Source organism: Anser brachyrhynchus (genome assembly GCF_964034855.1).
Source record: "Anser brachyrhynchus genome assembly, chromosome: 7".
Taxonomy (NCBI): Eukaryota; Metazoa; Chordata; class Aves; order Anseriformes; family Anatidae; genus Anser; species Anser brachyrhynchus.
The window spans coordinates 8,373,292-8,398,773 of NC_137701.1; the positions used below are offsets into that span (position 1 = coordinate 8,373,292).

The 25,482-nt window shown below is 40.8% G+C and overlaps 1 protein-coding gene across 12 annotated transcripts in view; it reads right to left on the bottom strand.

Annotated features, from left to right (window-relative positions):
- Nucleotides 1-25,482, bottom strand: part of KANSL1L (KAT8 regulatory NSL complex subunit 1 like) — a 63,143-nt gene that overhangs the window by 17,914 nt on the left and 19,747 nt on the right. For 6 of the 12 annotated variants that reach the window (XR_013953331.1, XR_013953332.1, XM_080599017.1 and 3 more), the window contains exons 3-7: nucleotides 24,768-24,909; nucleotides 20,952-21,149; nucleotides 18,130-18,251; nucleotides 13,158-13,359; nucleotides 1,423-1,585 (exon numbers count right to left, since the gene is read on the bottom strand). Coding sequence is in view for 8 of the 12 variants with exons in the window: in XM_080599017.1 (XP_080455143.1) it covers nucleotides 1,423-1,585; nucleotides 13,158-13,359; nucleotides 18,130-18,251; nucleotides 20,952-21,149; nucleotides 24,768-24,909 (827 nt within the window). In the remaining 4 variants the exon portion in view is untranslated. The remainder of the gene's footprint in view (nucleotides 1-1,422; nucleotides 1,586-13,157; nucleotides 13,360-18,129; nucleotides 18,252-20,951; nucleotides 21,150-24,767; nucleotides 24,910-25,482) is intronic. The other 6 variants (XR_013953329.1, XM_080599016.1, XM_080599013.1 and 3 more) reach the window with 2 other exon arrangements.

A 25,482-nucleotide genomic window follows, 5' to 3' on the forward strand; every position in this document is an offset into this window, starting at 1 on the left:
CTAAGAAAAGAGATTTCCAACATTCTTGTCGAACTTCCTAGTCTCCCTTGAGATTAAGGCAAAAATGAAAGCAAGGGGCATAGCCTTAAATGACTATCCTTGAACAGATGTCTTAAGAATCACTGAAAAAAGCCACCCAAAACATATACACTGTAGTACAGTGAAGCTCGCACAGAAGCGGAAGCAAGGAAACAATCTGATGAGTTAGACACACTGGCAGCCACCCAAGCAGCAGCGTGTGGGGACAGCTCTCCTCTGTAGGGATTTGGGAACTGCCTATCCCCCTGGCTCCTGTCCAGCTGGGCAGCCAGAGACACGGGCTAAGTGAGGGAAAGGGTCTGGAAAGAACAAAGATTTAAGAGGTGCTTTGCTTCTCTCTCCTCTCCCCAGAGGAATACTGCTGATTGGGATTTTTGCTGTTGCACTCCTGGAGTGTTTTCTTCCCCGTCTGCTCCTCGAGGTAATCTCCTCTGTATCCCACACGTGGGATGTAAACTTGCAGGAGCTGAGACCTCCTCAGGGTTCCATATCCACACCCAGCTCTTCTCCACTGGCCAGTGATGCGTTCACCAAACCCAACGCTTCCTTTAATCCCTGACTTCCCAGTGGCAGGATGAAGCATAAACTCTGTCATTCTGGGAAGCCAGGGGGTGTGATTAAAGGCTCACACAGTTCCATCGAAGTCCAAGCCTCACGTTCAGGTTTATTTTGTGGCAAAGACAACACCCAGAACAGCAGTATTGCTGTACTGGTCAACAAATATCTCAAAAACATCAAAAAAATCTAACAGTACAAATCCTTCCTGCAGACAGCAGCGCTTAATGTGCAATTTTGAAGCCCTAAGTGCTGCCAAGTTGCACCTGCACTAGTTTCAGGGCCAAGAAGAGTCAGAAACATCTGCATTATTGTTCAAAAATTTAAAGAATCAGATGACAGAAACCATAAATATGGTTTAAACAAGATCACCAAAAAGGCTATTACAAGAACGATTACAAAAACTGGAAAAAAAAAAAAAAAAAAAAGCTTTCTTGCCTAGTGCAAAGGGCCTGAACTGAAAGTGGCTCATGAAAACGAGAGAACCAAGATGGAGCAGTGCGTGGGCAAAAGCATCACTGAAGTGACTAGCACTGACTTATCAGCCATGCTGTGAAACAAGCCACTGATTATCCCCGTATTTTTCCTGGGTCAGTCTTTCTGAATTGCAACTGTGTTACTGGCATGGGACATCTAGACAGTGTGTTTTTCATATGTCAGGATGAAGCTAAGGCTTTCATTTAGTCTAAACTCCTGTTCTGCCAGCGTGAAGTTTTCTGTAAGAAAACTAAATTCTAAAAAAAATCACTCGTAAGGAAAAGTAGTCCACAAGCTCTACAGCTTTCACAAGCCCAACCCTGTTAGAGGCACGGGGTTTGAGGTACTTACCTGAAGGGAATGATAAGACGGGATGGAAGGAAGAGTCCAGCTCTTGCACATAATCCAGTATTCTAGATTCTGTTCTGTACTCACTGCTGATCAACGCTGAGGCTGGCACCATGCATGGTAACTGAGTTTTGTACAGACAGGGGGCATCTCTAGATGGCGAAGTCTGCATGGATGCACAGAAAGAAAGGTTAACTTCTCCTTTACTCACTTCTCTCAAACTGGACCAGAAGAAAAGAAAAAAACTTAAGAGTGACTCCTTGATGTGTGAATGGAAAAAATATTCCTACAAACTTAGTTAGTCTAAACATGACTAACCCCACTTCTTATGAACTACGGTGCACAATACAAACAATATAAAAATACCCTTTAATTAGGACCAGGAAACAGTTGTCAGGGTTTCCAGAGCAAAACATAGCTGTTTCCAATCATTATTCTGATATGTTCTGTGACCAACCACCACCGCTTACAATGCCATTCCAGCACAATAGGCACAACATGGATGCACAAACAATACTAACACAGAACTATGCACAGGGGTCTCCTCAATTTATCCCTTTAGTATCATTCTTAGTAACTACATCTCTAGACAGCTTGTACATTTTAATGCAAGATACAACATTAAATATTTTGTGCATGCAGCATATTTACACAAAGCAAGAGGGCAAAGCCCTTGTCTTGTTATAACTTAAATGTCAGATAAGCAACAGAAACAAAAGAAGATATAGAACAATAAATGCAGGAGAGGGATGCATTAACAATTCATTAATAGGTAGGAAGAGGAGTTACTACTAGGAAGAGAGCTGAGAAAGATCAATTTAGCTGCTTCTTTGCAAGGCTTGTTAGAGCACAGCGAGTTAAATGATGGGTTGCACAGAACTGGTGGGTGCAAAGTAGCAAGACAGTAAGGCAAAACGCAGGGTGAAAATGGGCAGAAATAAGTAGGAGGTGCACGCAATATGCTGAGCTCTCAAAGACAGAAGGGAAGAGTTGAACAAGGTACTACTAAGTAAGAAGCAACTCAAGTCCATGCTTCAGAATATGCTACAAAACCACTACAGGGAAATAGTGCTGCTGATGCCACTTTCAGCCTTTCTGGATACTAGCGGTAGCAACCCCAAAGGTACTGACATTAAGGGCTTCCATTGCTATGCAGAAAATGAGGTTTTTGTTACTTTGCCAAATGCTGCAGAATCCTAAAACGGGGACAACTGAGGTACTTCGAGGTTCTCAGCCTAACACCGTGCAAACAGCCACATCTATCATCTCCTGGAAAAGGATTTCAACTTAATAAACTGTAAGAATGGATTTAACAGTGGTTGTCTTGATTTTCTTAGGACTTTTTATGGAATAAGAGGAAAACATCTAGCAGCTGCATCAGAGGAAAGACAATCGCTTGTATTTCTAAGTACTTCTGCTTAAAGAAATCTCTTTAGCTGCCTCCTTCTGCCTGGGGTACTCCAGGCTGTATTCTAGCAGCATCACTCATCTGTTAGCGATGCAGTGCTTGTATCCACCACAGAAACAATCCCTCCCCTTGCTGAAATCAGTACTTCTGTCAGGTGGCATCAGGTTTTGCAACCCATGCTAAGCCTGAAAATATCCCATGAAAAATTCCCCTTTCCATTTCTTCTTTTCGCCATCAACAAACTGCAGGATCTCTTAAAATCATGTAAGCTGCCTGTTAGGATGTTGGAGCAGAGGAGACCCCTTGGTAGTGAGGGCTGTTTGTTTTATTTCCCAGTTTTCACAAACGAAAACTTTAACAGTCCCTAGGCCACTGTGATCTCCATACACACGTTTATGCAGAAGCACTTTTGGCTTACTTTGGAAACAATTCTTCTCCAGCCCAGGACTCCTTCAAAACACTGTCTGTCATTTCCTGTGGCAGACATATGGCATGCTTCTTCTGTTAAATATCCACGAAGTGCTGGCATAGAAGCCAATATATAGCAAGCAGTAAGTTGTAAAGCAAACTTAATGTCTCCCATTATATGGACCATTAAGCTAAAGCCGGAAGAGCTTTTGCCTTCAATGCAATTTCAAAATTTTGCTTTCAAAATTACACAAAAAGCTGTTTCCAGAGATATTTTTCAGAAATGAACCAGTTTCCTGAATGTCCACTAGTTAAATTGCTACTGCACTCACTCTGCCTCGTTTTTTTCAGAAATGAATCCACAGTAAATAATTTTTTAAAAAATAAATCCCCAAATGGTAATCAGTAAAATTACCTAGAAAAGACATAGATAAGACCAACACATGCTGACAGCCAGTCCCTTAGTCCTGACTTGCTTTAATGCACTTCATTTGCGAACACGTTTACAATACAGCTTAAAGCTAAGCCTGCTGAAAAACATGCATAAAATGGTCAAATAACCTCCACAGTCTATTTTGAAATAGTAATGAAATCAAATTGCCAACATTGGTAAGTGACCAATTCTTTTCCTCATCTTGTCTGTGGTTGGAGTTTCCAATGCTTATGCCTGAGTTTGTGCATTATTTCCTTCAATGCTCTGGCATCGACACCTAAATAATTCCATCTTTCATTAAGTCAGTCCATAATTCAAAAGAAAATAAGGACTTATATAGTAACGAGCAATTTTAGTTAAACCCTCTGAAATTACTAGAAAAAAGCTTTAAAAAAAAGGCCTGGCAGTGTCTGCGATCCTAGTTACTAGATCTGGTTTAAATTTCTAATGCAGTAGTTTTCCACTGGAAAATGCTGAATTAGTGAAATCACGATGTTCGTCAGGAATGTTGATTTAATCAAGTCTTGATGAAACAATTTCTGAAGCCCTTCATTCTGGAATGGAAGCATGCTGCTCAAAGAAAGCGCTTCAACCTTAATGAAATAAAACTGAAGAACTCGTTATTGGAGAACAAAACTCTCCCCCCTTCCAATTCAGCATCAAACAGAGTCTACAGCTTGACTTTTACAGCCGTTAGTTACTGATTTTGCAATACATCAAAAAAAGAAACCCCAAACCAACCAACCAAAAAAACACCCCACCAACCACCAAAAACAACTCAACAAAACAACCCCACTAACACAGACACTCAGCCACAGCAAAGACAAGTGGTTTTATGAAAACTGAGGCACTGAACTCTCAGAAGACAGGTGTCTACAAGCCTGGCTAAAATGCCAACCTTCCCTTCAGAAGGCAAGAAAGATATTACTCAACCCGTATCATTTTTCTCCTGATATACAATACCTTACGCATCTACTGAAACATTTTTCTTCAGCACTGCAATACAAAACCTCATGCTTCCTGAGTGTAAGTAGATATGAAGAATAGCATTACATTTGGTTAATTCTATTATGGAGAAGAAAATATGCTGTACTTATGAGGAAATCAGAAGTGTGTGACCTTTAAATCCTAAGCTAAAATAGCAGCTCTGTTTTAAACTTCCTAAGGAGTGGTATCACCAACAGAATCTAATTTTCCATAATATTATGAATTTTAATCTTCTTGGACTTTTTTTTTCTTAGTACTGTCTTACTGGGTCACAGACAATGCAGTGAGCAATTAATTTTGATATTCAAAACAGTTTTTGCACTTGCTTGTGATAAATTGATGCATTAGCCAAAGCACGATGGGGTCATGCCATTATTCTAGAAAGATCAGAAAGCTGAGCAGTGCCAGCCGACCATCACCCTGCAGTGAGAAAAAAGTTTGTGAAGTGTGCCACAACTGAAAAGAAAAATGTTTTGTGCTCCCAGTTGAGACTTCTGAATACTCGCCTCATGGTTTCAGCTACTGATTACTGAAACTCAGGCACGTTTCCAAAAATGGTATAAGTGTAACAGTACAAGGGAGCCCCGGTTCAATTACACCAATGTGTATGAATCCACTAAGTTAATTAAGTCAGCTCGAATACACTCTGCTGAATACCTGTCACGTCTGCTTCTGATTACTCTTATAAGCCTGAAAAAGTATTTATTCTCCCCACACACACACAGAACTTTACAGCAATATCAAAGAGGAGCTACCTCCATAAATATTAAAGGCTGCTCTTCAGTAAAAGAGCAGCCAACTGCATTGCAGAGGCTTACCTGTGGGACAGGAGAGAACCACCGTATGGATGGCTGATGCCCCCTCTCTGAACAAACACACTGCTCACTTTTAATCCTCTAGCAGTGCTACGTGTAGCTCAAACCAACAGAGCACCGTGTTACCCACTTGCTTCTGTGCTTTAGCACCCACCTTAGAGGCCAGTCCACTTCTCCATGGCCTCCCTCTTCCACACACAACGAACTGCTCTGAGCAGAGGTATGTCCCTCTGGCAGAACATGCACTTAAATGACATTTCTTAATTCACATGCTAACCCTCTGGGGCTCCCTAGAGAGAGCTTAACAACAGAATACCTTTAGGAAACACACAACATGGGGATAGTGAAAGGTAACTCTGAAAGCCCCAAAGACTTCCTCCCTTACCAACTTGTGGTGCGGGGGGAAGACGGGCGAAGCATCTCAGACAGCCCTACATGGGAAGGTGCCTAACAGATGGTGCCAGAGATGCACGCTGCGTTGCAGAGCCTCCCTGCCAGCTCCGGTTTCTATAGATGACCTTTCCCACGCACTTGCCTGCCATCTATACATAGGTGCAGCAGGTGCAGCAGAGAGAGCTGCCCTAGGATGTACAACAGGCAGTCTGCCTCTGGCCCCGCTGAAGCTGTCAGTAAGGCAGAGCCTGTGGCAGAGGTTAGTTTTTCCAGGGAGAGAACTGAAAGAAACTGACTTTCATAAAGCCTAGCGACAACTTACTCAGCATCCAGCCCGTCTCAAATTCAGATCTTTGGTCAGTGTCATAAAAGAACTGGTAGCTTGTACCTTTCTCACAGACCACCCACCTCTCACAAGTACAAATGTAGTTTGGTTTCCTTAATCCAGTTTTAAGCCAATGGGAGATGGATTTCCATCTGCTCTGTGGACACGTATGCTGTCTTCAACATTCTGAAACAAAACCCTTTTGTTGAAGAAGCAAATCAATTGAAAAAATTCAAGGTTAGTGATCAATCTTTGACCAATCACATAAATCCAAAGAAGGAAAGATATTTTAACCCATGTAGATATGTTTTGTAAAAATGCCATATAGACATTAAGAGTAGATGTAATCAGTAGAACACTCATTTTAATAAGCTAAAGTTGCAACACTGTGAAAAGAACACTTCGAGTTTTTTGTTCTAGAAAAGCGAATTTACAGATTGACTGGCTTAACATAAACCTTACCAAGAGGGATTTAGTTCTACTCATATCACAGCATTACAAAGCAAAAGGTGTTCTCCCTTCCTTCCTCCCCAATAGATAAGTCTTATCATACATTCAGAATAGTTGAATGCATAGAAATACTTTTTTTTTTCCAGATGAGTTTTTTTTTCTCTCCTGATTTTACATATAGGAGAGTTTCTTTTTAAAGCTTCCAGAGTTAAAACAGTAACTTTATCAGCTATTACTTTCACTTACAAACTTGGTAAACCAGAACCAATGGATTCTCCTCCGAGACCAGAAGACTGACACATCCACAGAGGCACTCCACCACTTTCACTAAAGCCGGATGCATCCTCTTCTTGAAAACAGTTTGCAGGAGACTTGGCAAGACAGCACCACTCCTTGTACTCACAGCTTGAGAATCCAGCGGTGCCAGTGAGCTATGCAGAAGCAGGTGGTGGAGCCAACACCTAGCGACACACCGAGGGGAACGACAACCAGTAGGCTTCTTCAGTGCAACTATGGGGAAATGGCTGCTTCTCTGCCTCAGGGCAGAACTGCTGGCTGGCTACTGAATGATACGTTAGTTACTATCAGTGCCTTTTTTTTTTTTCCATCATTTGCAGACTGAGTGAGCTAGAGAAACCGTTAACTGATAACAGCCACAAAGAACTCACCTGTATCTCCTCAATCTCCTTAAAAGCAAATAAACCACGACATGGGACAATCTGGCAGGGGAAATGGGATGGTATTCTAAGAAGCAAGTTGATAAAACTCTCATCCCCAGACAGGCGTACACCTGGCAGAAAAGAGGGTCCAGCTTCCACAGTATGTGCAGTACCCTGGGGAGCTGCCTGCCCGCACACATGCCCTGTCCCATATTCTCCCTTCCTGTGATTTTTGGTGCTAGCTACAGACCACTTGTAGATAGCACGTGCTCAGCAATTAAGGGAAAGGCTCTGCATGCTAGGTATCATACAGATTATACATAGATATAAAATACATATACTAACAAGACTTGGTCACAGATCCTTATGCATTTATCAAGTGACATCTACAAAAAGTATCACTAGCACTAAGCATGCACTGGGAAAGCAATGGGATGCAAAAATCACAGAACTGGTGTGAGAAGCAGATTAAAACATGAAACCCAAATACCTTTTTTTTCCCCCGATTTTGAGCCTTCTGAATAAGCACTCACTTTTTTATTTTTATCTTTTGAGACTAGCAGGAATATTTTTTTAAACCACTAAATGAAAGCAGATATTCTTATGCTCTCACTGAACTCCGGATTGAGACTGAAGAGAAAAACATAGCAATACTCAACCGCAAGAGATGGCAACATTATACCAATTGTTTGCTCCTCGCATCTAAAATGCAAGCTTTTGCACCTCAGCTCCTGACTTTGAAGGTGTTGGCACCTCTGCAAATTTAAATTGCAGTTTTCCCCACAAGTGCCTCAGTCCACACAACCATGCCTTCCTCCAGCAGGTGGAGATACAGAATACAATGAGAATTTTCTGATTAAAAAAAAAAACACAAAAAACACCATGCTCCAGAACCCCGCAAAAACTTGAGAGGAACAAATTTGATAGTAGGCAGATCTCACTCCTCTTTGGCCTATTACCTTTAGGCACCCCTGTATGTTTTAACTACCTAGCCCCAGTGACACCTCTTGGTGAAGCAACACTTAACCAAAAGATGTGAAACTAATGTAACATCCTAGCTAATGAAACGAAAAACTAACAAAATGACCTGGGCAAAACAAATTCCTTGTTACAACAAAAAAACAACAGCAAAACACAAACCCTGCAACAAGGCACACAGATGAAATACATTCTAGTAAACACCAGGACATGTGAGCTAAGCAAAGACCTCGCTGAGACTACCAGAGTAGTAGTAACACTTGTTGGCCGCTATTAAATAAATTTTATAGAGCTTTTGAAATCTCAAAGATAAATTCAGTTCCTCCAAGTTTAGGCAAAAAGTAGCCAGAGATACTTCCGGTCCCTGCTGCAGAAAAAATATTTGTGGGAGCACCCAGACATTAGAGAATCCACAGTGGGTGCGTGTGGAAATGTTATAAATATAAAGTTATAAATGCCACAAACACCAGGAAAAGATTCAATTGCAGCTCAGTGCTTCAAATGAAGCCATCTCAGGACTCCAGCCCCCGTCCAGGAGCTCGTGTCCCTCCTACTAGAGCATGCCTGCAGCTGCTCCATAGTTTTACCCCGCATGCAAGTTCTTAACACTCATTGAAAACTCAGGCTGAAGAAATCATCACTACAATCACGTCCTCTACTCCAAAACAAACCGTAGTTCCAGGGTTCACTGTGCAAGGGGGTTGTTCTGAGTGGCTTGTGCACTGACTCGCAACCCAGAGATGGCCTAAGTTCTTACTGAGATGTTTAGATGAAGAAAGAAGAGAGATGCAAAACAGATTCCACAGCCAAAAGATGACAAGCAGATCGTCTGGGGTACTTACTCATTCTGAATTAGTGGACAAGCGAATCTGGCCCCAAAGGATGTTTTAAGTTCCTGAGGATACTGGATGGTGACAGATAAGGCAAACACCCCACATCCTGTTTTATTTATCCCACTGCAGCCTAGCTATCTTGTTCATCTGGCAGGTCTTTTGCACTCCCAGGGCAATTTCAAGGATTCATCTAGTTTTGCACTGCTTCTTGCATGAGTTCTTTGCTTTCTTGTAGACAGTATAACCATTACCTAAAATACTGGAGTAGGGCAAGGTATACTCTTCTTCAGAAGAGAAATACAGCAAAGCAGAGGACAATGCAGGGCATCTCTCAGTAAGCACTGGGAGGCTACTAGGTCACTGAGGACTCAAACTTTTGACAGCATTGCAAATGTATGCAGCATGGCAGTAGATAGAGAAAAAATGTGGCTCTCTTCCCAGTGACCTTATGAACTGGCAGATGGGATAGCAGCTCACAGTTTCATACTTTCCTTTTCCTAACATGGATGTTGGGGGCTGCACGGGGAAAACAAGCTTCCCAAAAGAATTTGAAGAGATGTGAAGGACAACGCTCTGAATGCCATTCAAACAAAAGGGCATATAGTCGGTCATCTGCCCTCCTGAAAAAACACATTCCTCAAAGCTATGCCAGCATTTCTTACATCCTACACACGGGAAGTCTGCATTTGCTGTGATTCCTCTAGTAGTCCTCATTTGCTCAGATTGCATCGTCCATCCGCACCGCCAAGCACTCGCTGGCTGTGTGAACCAGAAGCTGGCAGAGGAGCTGCAGCGTTCAGAAGATCCAATCTTCTCCTTCAGACTTTGGCAAGCTGCTCTCTGTTAACTCCACCGCTGCTGCAGGGAGGTAGCAGCAAGTCTACTCTAGCTGCAGCTTGCTTTCAGGCCAATGTCCCTAAAGAAAGGGGGATCCTCACAAACCATGGTACCATGGGCTATAAAAATATTTAAAACTCAAAGAAATGAGGGGGAATCACCTGCCAGAGGCAGCACAGTAACATTACATTAAAAATCCAACTGTTTTCCATGTTGCTAAGGAATAACTAATTTTTCTATGAAAGGCCAGAGGAAATTTGCTGGATTACTAATTGGAAAATAAATGCATTTTCTAAGAAAAATAGGTATCAGTCCCAGAGGCCACTCCACATTTTGCAGCCTTACCCTTAGACATCTGCCTAATCTACAGCTCAGCCTGGGCTGATATCCAGTGTTCTTCCATTTCAAGCTGAGCAATCTCATCAACAGCTGGGTGACCAAGTGTAGCGAGTGCACGAGTCAGACAGTGCCAGTGCCTGTTAGAATCAAACTTCTTGAATGAAACTGTACACTGTTGATGGCTCTTAACTCTAAGACTTGATAAGCATTCAGGTTTGATTGTCAGAACATGCTGAAATTGTCTACTTCAATTTTATCACTTACTTCCCCAGCAGGATCTCTGTTTTTAACCAACACTGTATGCACCTCTGTTAAATCTTTACCTCAATTTTGAAAACTTTAATTGAGTTTGGCACTTGCATCAAGTCTGAAGCTGACAGCTTGATTGCTGCCACCACCTCTTATTTTCTCCAGGAACATGAGCGGAATCCCTCTGTAGCACATAACACAGCTCTCCATGCAGCCCCTTGGTTAACTCCCCAGGTAGAAAGCACAGCATAACCACAGATTTCTGTGCTGAGAGCTGCAGTAAGCATTAACTCATCATCACAACACATAAAGTCAACCATCACAAGCTGGCTAAGGCTAGCAATGATTTTACAAACCCTTCCAAGCAAGCACCTGATCATAAAGTAGAAGATACATTTGACCTGCAGTCTTGGTGCACGTTTCCAGCAGCTATCAGTGGCATCCAAGTTATGTGGCCTTCAAACACCCTGAAGATGCTGAGATTCAGAGTCAATAAAGAGATCACTAGGCAAGAGATGCAAATGAACAGATCTCTCCCCTTCACCCACGAGGTCCATTACTAAAACTCAACAATGATAAGACTGTGTTTTAGGTATTTGGAAAGCAGCCTAGAGATTCCAAACCAATTTGATCTGGGATCGCATCACTGCAGAAGAAATATAAAAACACTTCATATGCCTTAAAATTACAGGAATTTAGACTGGAATTCCTTTAACATGGAGGACATTTTTGCTTCCATTTCACTAATGCTAAAGGCTCCTCTGTGGGAAGAATGGGAATGCTTAGTTTTTTTTAGAGGGAGAGTGGGAGTGGTCATTTTTTAAAAGGAAGGCAGCAAGAGATTATGTTCATCGAGCTCTGGAAGGCCTCTCTGACACGGCATTCCCTGCACAGGTCTTTACCACACCATCTTTGGCCATCTCTGTGCTTTCAGTATAGAGACATGAGGTGGTTTAGACCACCAGCACTAGAAATGTAAAGAGCACGGAGCAGACACACAGTTACCCAGCTCCAAAATTTGAAGCCTTTACTGATAACATAAAACACGCCTGCTGATTTACAGTCTAGGTAAACTACTGAGCACCCAAAGCAGCTCGGCTCTCCAGCTGGTTGAAGATAAAGACAAACTGCTTTGTGCTCCCACTACTGGTCTGCAGAAATGAAGTTTCTATTCACAAGCTTCTACTGCTATTTTCTGGACTGTAGTTGCTCTAGACCAGCTTTTAAAAGACAGAGACACATAAGCGGCAATTGTAGAAACTTCTGCCTGCATGCCTAGGTGTGTATTTGAGATTTTTGAACCTGCAGGATGCAGGCTTCCAAAAGAGCTTGCTATTTAGAAGCTGCATCTGGAACGGAAACCCAGCATGTTTAAGGAGGAGGGAAGGTCCTGGAGTCTCCTGCTGAGGAGCAACAAGAAGCACTGGTCAGGCCTCAGTCTGGGATCGAGGCCTCTAAGCTCTTTAACAGGACACGGACTGGACTGAATGGGAAACAAGCCCAGGTCAGCAACAGTCTCCTTGGCTAATGCAAGAGGAGATGCCTAAGAGACTAGGAGCTATAGCTCCCAAACTGTAACCCCCACCATCAACCCTCCAGGCAGACTGCCAAGTCTTTATGCCCCATGGCCAGGAAGCTGGGAAGTCAAGCTAATAAGAAACCAGACAGCTTTTCGACAAAATTCTTGCTTTCTGCTCGTCTTTAGCTAAAACTAGGACACTTACTGCAATTTTGCAGAGCATGCTGAATCAGCACACTCACACAGAACATCCTTGCGGGGAAAATTTCTCCCCCCAGACCATTGGTACACTTTGTATTTTCTAGATTGTTAACAGGAGACATAGAGATTTCTGTCACTGTAATGCTGTTTCTAAAAGGCAAAGTAACCAAGAAATTAAAATCACTTGGGACTAACACTGCTCTAAAGAATGAGTTCATACTGTCTCTGCTCCCAAATTAGCTACTGTTGCTTTAAGTGCCACAGCTAAATTCATTATACATTCCTAACAGCAATATGCTATTAATATCAGCTGTGAACAGATATGCCTTGTCTTGCACTACAGATTTTTTTCCCCATTTTAAAGTATTAATTTCTTTGTAATGTAGAAAATTTTAGGAGTTTTAAAGCACTCATAAAAAGTCATGAAAGAGGCGATGTAGCTAATCAAGAACAGTAAAAACGGAAACGAGATTAAGATATTGCAATTTAATTTCCTAGAAAATAATGTGCCACCAGCTGTGTAAACTTTCTTGTAGTTAAAACAAATACTCTGAAAACAAGCAGGCAGCTGATTTACACCATAGCATGCTTCCTCAGCAGTCAAGCCTCCCAAGGAAGCTCTTGAGCTGTCCTTAGACTGTACAAAGACTTTACAGATAGCCATGCAACAAACTGGTTTGAAAAGCAGGATTCTGCAAGATCTTTAATTTTTATGTTCGACTCATTAACTCTGAGCTCCTGCTGACACAGCAAGTACTCCCACCACACACGCTTTATGCTCCCCAAACGTAACAAATAACCAACACAGCATGCACTATGCTTCTGACATACCAGACAGACACACACTGACTCTAGCAGTCGGATTCTTTGGTTTTGTCTCCTGGAGAGAGAGGCAAGGGCCTACCTGCTGATTCCAGTAACAGGCACCGTGCATTCTGTAGAGTTTTCTCTTCTGGAAACTGTGTAGTGGCCTCGTTCGGGCAGATGTGCTGACATTGGTCACAGAGAGAGATCTTAGTCTTGTCCTGTCTCTTCTTCTTTTCTTGATGTGCTGATGATCAAGCAACCAGCTGCTCGAAGAGGATACTTCTCTGTTGTCTGAAGCTCTGCAATTTCATAATTAATAAGGGAGGAAAACCATAAAGTTAAATACACTCCATGTACACAGGCCAAGATTTCAAGCTCTGATTAGCATTAGCCATCTAATTTTAAGACATACTGAAGTATTTTAGTTTACTGTTTCAGGAAACCATGTACGTGCTTTGTTTGCTCTTTGATTAATTCTGTGTTACGTTACAAAAGGAAGTTTATCATTCTTGCTCACTTTTCTGGTCGCAGAAGCCAATGTTGAAATAAAGTTAAGATTTTGAGCATGTAACAGTTCTTGGGTTTTCCGAATCAAGAACTCTCTCCGACACTTCTAATACCTATGAACGTTAAATTACAATTAATAATTCCCTATAAACTTACATTCCACTCAAAGCAACAGTTGTGCTAACATAAAGAAGACCTACAGTCCTGCCAGAATACTTTCAGCTTGTGTAGTTTTGCTCAAGGACTGAAGCTTTACTAATGTATTACAAACCAGAGTCCATTCCTGTAGGGGCTGCAACTCACTGTGAAACTTTTGTATCAGAATCAGGAATTCTGCACGTTTAGTTTGTCCAACACAAGGCCATTAAACCTCACTTTCAGGGAAATGATGGGAACTGCCTTGCTTGGGAAAGGTATTTGACACTTCCTTTAAGAATTATTACAGTGAAGCCACTAAGAACAATCAAATTGCATTAGCCTGTTTATCTATTCACTCATTATCACCAAACAGTATCTACCTTATACATAAGCTCAAAGAGATGAGATGACAGCTGCTAATCTGGCTGGAGAAAAGAGTAGTAACTGCTGGAGTGGCGTGCGGGACTGAGCGAGGGCTATTACAACCATATGGTATTTTTTTATTTTCACTTTTATTATATACAGAATGTATATATACATATATATATATGTGTACATATACAGAATGTATATAATAATATTTATTATACAGAACACGAGCAAAAAAACCACGTGCCAGCACAGGGCCAAGAACAGTAACAACTGCCTTCGTTTAACATGCCTGGATCACTCTCACCTAACTGCAGCCTGCCTGCTCATCTGAACAAGGTAGGCTACAAGGTGAGAATTCAAAATACCCTCCATTTGGGTAGGAATGATTCAATGGGAAGAACATGCTTCTCTTTTATACGTGTCCCAATTTTATTTTGTTGCTGTAGCAACACCTGCCTGCAAAGAAAACTATTTACTGCGAAAAACACTCAAGCGTGCATTTATTTTTTATGATACTGAAGACCTGGACTGCAACTCTGAACTACCCGAGAAGTGCAAGTACACAGGATATTTCAGCCTTGGTTCCTAACAGGTCATCTATCTGCACCAAGCATTATTTTCTCTGAACCAAGGATTATTTTCTCTCAGGAACTTCATCTGGCAAGACACAGATTCATTAAAAAACTTAATACAATCTGAAAATGAATTTATTATGAAGCCATTTATCAATCTTTTTTGACAAGTAACTATCTGCTAACAGAAAATTTTATTAAACAGAAGCACTTGCTATGAAAGCTTGATTAAACACTGTCCCACGTTGTACTGGTGTGGTAATAACGCTTGATTGGCTTGAATTTGAACCAGCCTTTTAATATATCAAAACCATCCCAACAAGCAACATGCACTCAATGAAAAAATGTACTAATTAAAAGAAGAAAGGTATAATTTATTTAGAGGGACATGTTAAGTGCCAAGAAACAGCCCAAAATACTGAAGCATGACATTCTCAATGCTAATGCTGAACTTTTAAGACTTGAGAAAGAAATTAAATATTTGAAGTCCACACAAAAGTTTCCTTAAAATACTTTCTCAGAATTCTCAAAACCCGATTTCTCTCTCATTACCTCCCTTCATGTCAGACAGTGTCAAGACAAATTTCTGGACTTCCACTACCTCCCTGTTACATACAAGACAACTTGGACAAGAATATTAGCACAAAAAGCTCCAAAATCTCGCTCCTCAATTTCTGCAATCCCTGCCTTTGTTCTGGTGGTCTGCCTAGGTCTTTGATAATCTCTCTGCAATATTTCCAGCTGCTCTATTTACCCTCCTGTGCCTTCCAGGAACGTTCAGCTCCATTTTCAGAGGAAGCAGAATTGTCAGTTCTGTGGCATGCAGCTCCAATACACAGCAGTATGGTTTTCCTGCCCCTGTGCAAATAGGCTTCCCAGTCAAGGCTGAAGTTATCTGTGTATTTAGATCTTAACTGAGGATGGTTTTCAAAACAAGATTCTACAGAAGAACAGAGGCGAACTATCCCCACATGTAAAATCCACGGATTTGCTGAAGCACTCCTTTCAAAGCTTGCAGGGTGGCTTTTCTGGCACTGTAGCCTAGGTGAAGAGCAAGACCTTACAGACACGCATACGCACCAGAAGCCACAGAACGGACTATCTGTTCTCAACTAAAGAATTTTTTTCTCTCCTTTCTCCTGCTAAGAAAGTGGTTTTCACTAGCTTAAGGAACTGCTGCTACAAACATTTAACTTCATACAATGCTCCTGGCTGATACTGGGATCCAGATTCAACTGACTGAAGAAAAGCTACGTGGAAAAAGGAAGCCACTAATGGAATTAGACCTTGACAAATGGCAGTTCAAGGTTACTCGCGTTTAATCAACCAGAAGGTGCATGCATGCACCACCAATTCCAGTGGGAACAGCCCAAGTAACCAACCATACTGCAAGCGCATGACTACCAACCTCAAAGCACCTCACATGCTGACCTATGTTAAACATGGCCTATCACATATTTCAAGTCAGGAGCCTACAACTAATTTCAACAATTTACCTAAGTAAAAATAGCTATCATCCCTTCTATTTTGTCTTCCGAATCACCCTACTTTTCAGTTGACTTTGATTGTTGTACTTTCTCAAGTACATAACTCAGTCACAATGCTCTGGGAAGAGTGAGGGGAGAAGCAGCCAATAAATTAAGTTAACTCCAGTAGGTAACTCCCTGAATTAATTGCACACTAAACAACAGCAACAAAATATAATGAAAACCTGAAACATACTCAAAACCACAAGTAAGAGTCAGTGAAATTTCCCTGCAGGATTCTTATGGTAACCACTACCCTGTGCTTAATTACCATCTTTAATGAACTGCATTTTTTTTTTTTTTAAAAGATTTCAAAACACTTCACAAGAAGTGAAAAATTAAACTAATTTAACTGATTTTCCAAGATGATAAATAGAAAGGTCACACGCCTCTCAGTTCAGAGCTACAGCACTGAGAAAATCTTCCAAGTCTTCCCATTCTTCTTTGGGCTGTTAGAGATCATCAGTAAAACAAAAAAAAAAAAATAGCCTTAGAGCGAGCACTCCCTGAGCTGCTCAAACCAGTGTGCTGATCACAAAGCCGAAAGAAGACTGATTTTGGAGAGTTCCTGATAAACGTCTGATGGCAAGTAAAATGCAGAAAAGTGACTTGAAGTTACACCATTAGTCCTCCTCGTCATGAAGTCAACTTCATACACATCTAAAAACACTTTTAAAAGCAGGAACCCTTCCTCATCTGTTCCATGAGGAAATCACTGATTCAAGACATGGGTTTCCAAGAGCATAAATTCCTCTCTTCTTCCATAGCCCCAGCTCTAATAGCAACTCTGTTTCAGGGCTACTTCTACTCCAAAGCTCAGCAGAACCTTCTGATTTTTCCCTGCGTTATTTGTAAACAACTGACACGTCAGGAACACGAATGCTACATGACGGGACCCCTTCATCCTTAAATTTAGGGCACAGTCCTCAATCGCTTTGGTAACAGACGGTGGTTAAAGAAGCTGCCCATCCAAGCTGCTCATTATAATCTCCTCGGGGGAAGCTCAAGCTTCTGCAGCAAAGCTGCAGAAACAGACGGTGTGGCCAGCCCCACGCGGAGCTAGGAGCCAGGGAATTAGGTTCTGCTGTAGACACTGCCAGGAAGGCCCCAGCTCTGATAGGGAACACCTTCTTCATCCGCTTCATTTTAATCAAGACCTGTGAATAACTCAGCAGCTCCTCCATCCCCCCAAATCACATTACCAATATCTCAAGAGAAATACCCTACATACCTAGGTCTTTTGTAAGACAGGACTGTAGATAATTATCTCAGTATCGTTTTGAGAATAATACCGATTAGTACCTCTAGCTTATTAGAAAATTCATGAATAATGAATGGTATTATTACAACGTATAGATAGTACTGAGAAACATTTGTCTACAGTATTAATTTCAAGCTGCTACATACATGGAAAGTAAATCCATCCAGAACAGAAGACCACAAACTAAAAAAATATTCTCTCAAATTCCTGAAAAAGCAGCTGGCAAAGATAAATTTGGCCTCAAAATGAAGAAGAGCAAACTAATGAAACTGTCACAAATAAACAGACCCTGACCCGCGGTGCCACAGCTGGCATTGCTTGTGATTTCTACTAACCTAGTGAAGTCTAGTTTGTCAGTTTTCAAGTAATCCAAGTTGAATTCATGCTGACTGAATATATTAAGACTAAAATAATCAAAAGTAGCATGATATTTACTGTATCCTTTCACTACTACACAGACACGTTCTCCAACCCAGTACTTAAGTGCAACTACAGTGACAGCATTATTTTATGATGCCTTTAAGAACCAAACAGAAACTTACTACACTCAACTTTACAAGCAAGACTTTGTCTCTCCTGAAATTTACAGAAAGCAGTTCTCTTTTCCTAATTTGTTACCATAAGGATTATATGTTCCATTTATCTCACTTTACCAGTTGGTCTCAACCAAAACACTACCACGCTGTCACCTACCTGAAGGAGATGCCGTTGACCAGCTGCCTGTGCCTACAAGCTTTGGATGAGAGAGAAGAAGAGGCTGGAGACAGGTTGAGTGGAGCAATTAGGCTACTGATGATTTCACTCAGTTGCGCACTCTGGAAAATAAAAAAAATGGAAGGTAGTCAGACCCTTATCCATACTCAACAGCACAAAGGTCCTGGGCTTTTGTTGTTTTCCTGCTTAGGGTTCCAGTCTCATACATCATGGAACAAACATATTTAGTTTCTTCTTGTTGAATAATCAAGAGGTTTTATTTTTTTCTTTCACAATTATCATATTCAGCTATACAGAACAAAAACAAACGAACAAACAAAAAAAACAACTCTGAACTTCCAGCCACAGACATTGAATACATGATATAGAAAATAAATTAGTGATTTCAGTATTTTAGCCCAACATTTTTTGAAAGGTAGAAGAAACCAGAACACTTTACAGCTGACATTACAACAGCTGCAGCTCAGAGCTAACTGGCTGTCCAGAAAGCATTTCAACAGGAAAAAAAAAGTCTGCTATTCATTGTACATTTTGTTCACCCAGAGTATTTTTTCTTGTTAAAAGAATACTCCTCATTGCTCACTGTAGTTAAAAAGAAATCTACAAGAGTTAACTACAGACAGAATGGCTAAAATCTTCTGATGTCCTCAAAACTAGCAACAAGTGCCCACCCCCCAGAATCCCAGACTTTTAAGGTTGTCCCAAAACAAATGCAGGTTGTTTGTTAAAACTAAGAATTACTCCCTGTAAAGCAATGCAGCTGTGGACTGACTCCAGATAACATTTCACAATGTTTTTGTTTTAAATGTCAAACCTTAATGGTTATTCCCAACAGTAAACGTAGCCACAAGTTTACTTAGAGGAAACTGTCTGCTGCATACTAAACATAAATGAAATGTATCTGAAATGGAGTACGTTTTCTTAAACTTCTAAAATTTTTGTGGATTTATCGTTCAGGACTATGATTGCTTAAAACAAGAATTACTAAAGGTTACTCCATACGTTTGGCTTACGTTTTCAGGCACTACCATTTATGTAGAAAGAGGCTGAAAAAATTATTTTCCATTTTATTACAAGTCACGTCTTTTCTGTTAATGTTTAAGTGATGCAGTTGGGTAATCAGGTAGAAATTTCACGTCAGAATAAAATATTCAGGGATGGATATTAAAGCACAGAAATAGCAAGTCAATTATAAAGGGTCTGGACAAAGCAAACATGCTGTCAGTAAAATATTTAGCAGATTGATTTAAAAATCTCAACAGCATTCAATCCGTAAGAAGCAAAGACTCTACTGAATGTCAAAACACCGCAACAATGGCAGACGTCCAAACTGCAAGGAAAAAATTACATGTTTTTAAAACGTTGCATAGCTTTGAAAAGAACTTGAAAACAGTATTAAAAAAGAGAGGCTGAGTCATTTTGTATTTTGTTTCATTTTTTTTGTTCACATGTAAAATTACTTATTTTTAACAAAGCAATGCTCTAACATAGGACTGAAGAATTATGTGGGAACATGTGCGGATATACTTCAGCCTACAGCATCGCTATTCTTGACGGTGAACAAGAAGAAACCCAGGGTCCAGGTTGATTTATAGAACCAATAGTCAAAAAAAAATAAAACAAAACCAAAATCGAACCCCAAATCTTTGTGTGGTCAAAAAGGAAGAAATCTGGTGTAATCTGAGAGATGCATTAAAAGAACACCTTTACTTTCAAGTCATCGCAGTTTTTGGACCTCTGTTTGTAAATGCTTTGGTACCAGCAAACACAGTCCTAGTACCTCATTGTTAAGTGTCTAACTAAAAGAAAATTGCATTTAATTCTCCAAATAATCACTTAAGAGGGGACATTCACCACATTCTAAAAATGCTCTTTCGTTTAACTTGTGCAATTGCCAGCACTGTGCATATAAATTTCCTGTTTCATCACTTCCACGCTCCTGTCTGTTGTGGTTAAGATCCATCAAACAAGGGAAGCATTTTAAGAACAGGAAAGTATGACTATCAAATAAGAAAAATTGGCACAGAGATTCAGGAACAGACATGGTATCTAAAGCTGCTTTTACCCCATTTAAACAACGTGCATATGACCAAGAATTTAGGGACAGCACCAAGGTAACTAATGCACCATACTGCTTTTGTTAGGTTTGCTTTACGCTAACCCCATAAACTCATTCAGAAAACAAATTTCCTGTATCTCCTCCGGCAATGTGATCCTACCATACTCCTTACGTACTTTCTAGCAAAAGAAAACCCTGCTGGAGTCTCTATCTTATTTCCTGGAATTCATCTTGGAAATGACTGTTTTGAACACCATGAACCAAAACTCTGCTCACGGCTCTGCCTGGGAAGTACCTTGAATTCCTCAGCTCCTAACCGGATTGCTCCTGCAACGCTTGAAAAGCCAGCCCAACAATTATATCCAGCTGGGGCTTTAGTAAAATGCAGCATACCTCCATCCTCAGTTGCACTCTTTCATCTCACACAAGTATTTCCTGAAATAACCTGTGGCAACTCTACACGAAACCTAACTACAGGGGAGAGGCAGGTTTGGGGATAGCTTTTAGAAGCGGTTATGTGGCCACTTTGATGGAGACAACGCAGTAACGCAGACACGTCAGAAATAAAAGGTTAATTTGTAAACCTGTGTACAATGTATTATTTAAGCCCTTGAATCCAACAGCACCCACTCTCAGGAGTGCAAAATACCTTCCTTTTTGGATGGCATCGCCATGGAACCTGCCCTGCTTCTGAAGTAAATCATTTGGCTCCATTGACCATTCAGTTCTTATTTTACTTTACCTGTTTTTCTATGTTTCGTAAAAGCAGGGTAGGACTGCTGGGTGACATTTCAAAGTCATGCTCCGGCAAAGAATCCTGTCTCTCAATGGCAGCTTGCGAATTCCCTGTGGCGTTTAATAAAGCTTCTTGGTCTGTCAATTGTATTTGCTTCTTCAAAATGTCTTTTGGAAATGGGAATTCTTCTAAGATCACCATCCCCTAGACAACAGCAATTGAACACAGTTGGTTGACAATGAATTAACCCTCCTAAATCATGTTTAAGGGGCAGCTGAACCTGGCACATCCCCCTTAAATCCTCCCAGCAACTCTCTGGAGCACTTAGCCCAGATTTTAAATACACAAAATATAGAAATAGCAGGTATTTTTATTAATGAAAAACTGCATCGCTCATGCTACTCCCTATAATAGCAATCACTCTACAGTCTTAAACCACTGTTTAAACATCTGTGCCAAAATTCAAATCAGAAATTCATACTTATTAGAGCAACTACACGATCATTTGCCTGCTGGTTTAAGAAGAGGTTTTTCTGTAAGAAACAACCACCCTTTGATTTGAAGTTGGTTACAGTCTGCAGCCAATGGATTTCTCTGAGGCATTTTAAAGCACTCTATTTTTCTTATTCTTATCCATATTCTAAACGAAACGCATCAAGGTTGTTGTTTTATGTAGTACAGACTGCTACAAGTCAAAACAAAAGCCTTTTACGGTTTAATAATTGATTTTTAAGGTGAGCATTTTTAGAGTTTCATAATTACAGAGGCAACTACCCTACGTATTCTAGTAATCTCATTACTTTTCAAGACATTCTGCACAAACACGGTATGAGACATGATCTATCATCTGAAGTACGTCACCTAATAAGATAAATACAGCTTTACATGGTAGGGAAATAACAGTTTCAGAAATGAAAGTAGGAAAAGAACACCCCATTGTGCTTTCCACTTCACAGATAAGAAAAACGGAAGTGTAAAATACATTCCCAGGTAACATCTCAGTTGGTTTAGCAAACTTAAAACATTAAACAAAATACACAAAAAAACCTTGGAAACAGTTCCTCAAATGTCCTCTTAAATTTGTCATTATCTTAAGCAAATACAGGTAATACTCAGAAAAGGCTACCAAGCCTCTACAGACATATTCCAAAGAGAAAGGACTTACTGACTGTTACTCAGATCAACCAGATATTGAAAGAATGGGATCATTCAATTGCTCTGCCTCAAATTTTTCTTTCTAGTGAGAATATTCCACTAAAAGCAAGGGAAAACTGTCACTGTATGAACACAAGGAACCCCTGTAAGATGGTGGGACAGACTTCACCTAGGTCATGGAAAATCAAGGGTCCTGTAGTTTTAATTGTGCCTTGCCTTCTGCCTCAGCAGCAGCTTGCCCTAAAACACGAAAGCAATTCTCAAAGAGGCTTCAAAGATGAGACCAGGAGAAAACAATAAATTGTCCAGTCCTCCTCGTGCCTCTAACCTATTCCTCTGTTTAAGCTGTAACTTCAAGCCTGACAACAAAATACTTCAAAAATAAACTCAGGTGCTTCAAAACTTGCTTCCGTGTCCAAAAGGCCCACAGAGATTCTGGATTTCCACCAGGTCAACACAAGATCTTCCACATTCGCTATTAGACAGTAGCTCACCATCTGTGCTTTTCAATTTCTGGCAGATGGAAATGAAGCCAGACAGTATCATACTCTAATCTGTAGGCCACAACAGTTACAAAGTGGGCAGTACGTTCAAGGAAGTTCAAGTATAGTTCTAATTTTTATGTGCCGCAGCAGGAGGACAAGCCAGCTCAACAGCTTTAGAAAGTAAGGCAGCAAAAAGATCCCAGGTCTTGATCATGGGAAGAGGCTAAAAACAATCCATAAATGTCTAAAACAAATTCTGAAATCAGAAGCTCACAGGAAAAGCACTCAAAAGACGGAACCCCCCACACCCACCTCTTTCCATTGAAATTTTATTTTTTGAAGTTGTGGAATCCTGCTGACAAGCATGGAAAGAGGGAAGTGGAAAAGGAAGGAGGAATAAATTGAAAAATATGAAAAGGAATAGACAGAATAGGCATAAAAGAGGAAGACAAAAGGATTAGAAGACTAACCTTGATTATATAGGCATTACAAGTCAAACTGGTTACAACCAGTATGTTTTGGCAATCAACTTCCCCTGCCCGCTTCCCCCCAAATTAAATCAAATTCTTTTGTTTGGCAGATAAGCAGTTTTTAAATGGACCAACTCTCAAAGATCCAAAGCTTCTACTGCTGTGTGCACGGGGATGCAGAAGACACAATGCATCAGGCCAAAAAACTGCCCACAAGTTAACCATCTCCCTTCCTGTTGTGCCTGAAGTCATTGTTCACTGGCTATGAATCACATTTTTTTCCACTCAAAACATACAGAAAGCACTTTGAAACCACTAAAAAGCATACAAACTCGAACAATATTGTGTAACTACTCTGCAGCCACTAAATGAAAACAAAGAGCTCTTCTATCAGCCCGCACGTCCTTCCATAGCCACTGCACTGGTATGCTACAAACGCGCATACAGAACGACCAGAGCCAAAGAAAATACACATCCACCTTCACCGTGGGACACAAAGCCAAGCGCTGAACACCACAGCTGGTGAAAGGGGCATGAAGTTTGCAAAAAGGAATGTCACTAAAGGTCTCCACCAGGAAGATGACTAGGCTGCGAGCCAACATGCCGCCTAATGCGAAGAAAATGCATGACTAAAAGAACGCTCTCTTTCCCTCATTTCTCTGCTATTTCTTTCTCCCTGTTCTGCAGCTCATGAGATCTATGCCACCTGAAAGTGTGATAGGTTTAGGGCATATCAGGCTGCATGTATCTGTCATGTATCTGGTATTTAGCATATCTAGCATATATCTGGTATTTAGGACAACATTAAAATAGGGACATTCTCAGCATTCAGCAAAATACAATGGCAGAGGGAATAATTCTTCTTTATGTGATCAGAAGGAAACATTCTCTAGCATGATTTCCCTCTCCTTTTTCCTCCCTCCAAGTCTCATGTTCAGCCACGTAAAACACAAAGCATCTCCTGGCTCCTCTCCACCTGTGCTTATCCGACCCCAGCACACATCACACAACTTACATGAGGTTCGTCAATGAGCCCTTCTCCAAAACCTGCTACTATCACACCAACAGAATGATCACAGACTTAGGCTTCTTGCTCAGGAGACTGACCTGGACAAGCCATTAAATTGATAGATAGATAGATAATTAATGTTTTAGGAATGTGACTTTACCACTGTCTAGCCAGTTCGATTTACAAAGGCCAGTACATGAGTTATACACTTTGGAATTTCAGTAATAATTAATCCTTGACCTGTTCAAAGTGCTGTACAAACATTAACTAACTAATCCTTAGAATAAACACGCACTGTAAATAACAAAAAAAGCCCCCCAAACCTGACAACATGAAAATGAATAGCCAACCACCCCTCCTAAAAGCTAAATCTTGCCTCTCTACTGAGGGGAAAATAGTGTGATAAATGAAGTACCTTGTGCCAGGACCCTCAAAGTCACTAACAAAGTCTCTGACTATCACAGATAGGAAGGTTCCTGACTCCCAGACCTGTACTGATGCCTCTAGGGTACAACACTTTTCAACTCCTGATGTCTTTGTCATTAACCTTCGTGTGCAACAGTCCACTCAGATACAAGAACTCCAGGGCAAAACAAACAACAACAACAACGAGGAACCAAAGAAATAAATATTACAAGAAACACTGTCAAAAAAAAAAAAAAAAAAGATTGGAAAAGCCCAGTTATGAGCTTACAGACAATACCTTGGTGGCACGTATTTGCCTGTGAAGGTCAGTTAGTTGTTGGATTTTGTATTCTAGTTCTGAAATCTGGGCTTGAAGCCATGTCCAACGGCTGCCAATTCTAGCTCTGTCTGCAAGCCACTTCCATTCAGAAGTATAGCTGCTGTGAAGACAAAATGCTGGTTAGTCCAAAAATAAAGATAACCACATTTGCACAAGAACATTTTTGACAGCTGCTGTGCCTCATGTTGCAAGCATCTCAGTTGCTTTCAAAAAATATCTGATTATACCCATCCAGTTTCACATCAGCTTATTTCTATAACTACAGAACTTGCCCAAACCAGTACCATCAACATTCGCTAACTATTCCCAGGCTAGGCTACTTTTCTGTTCGGTATTACAAACCCAGAGCTGGAGAAACTACCCAGCTATGTTAGTTAATGCAGATTACAGATTTGTGAAGAATTCCAGCCACTCCATCAGCCAGCATCCAAATTCTTCCAGCACACTTCCTCCCACAAGCTTCCATGAATATCAGTTGCTAACAACTGCAATCTACTAAGACATCATCCAGCAATGACCAGTGAGCTATCAAGTCACCGGCCAAGAATGCTACCAAGTAGTTTAGCTTTCTTTCATTCAAGTTGTTTTACAAACATAGCTGGGTAAGTATAGTATAGATAGGTCAAAATAAAGGCTCTTGCTGCAGTTTACAAATAGGCGTATTTTTAACAAA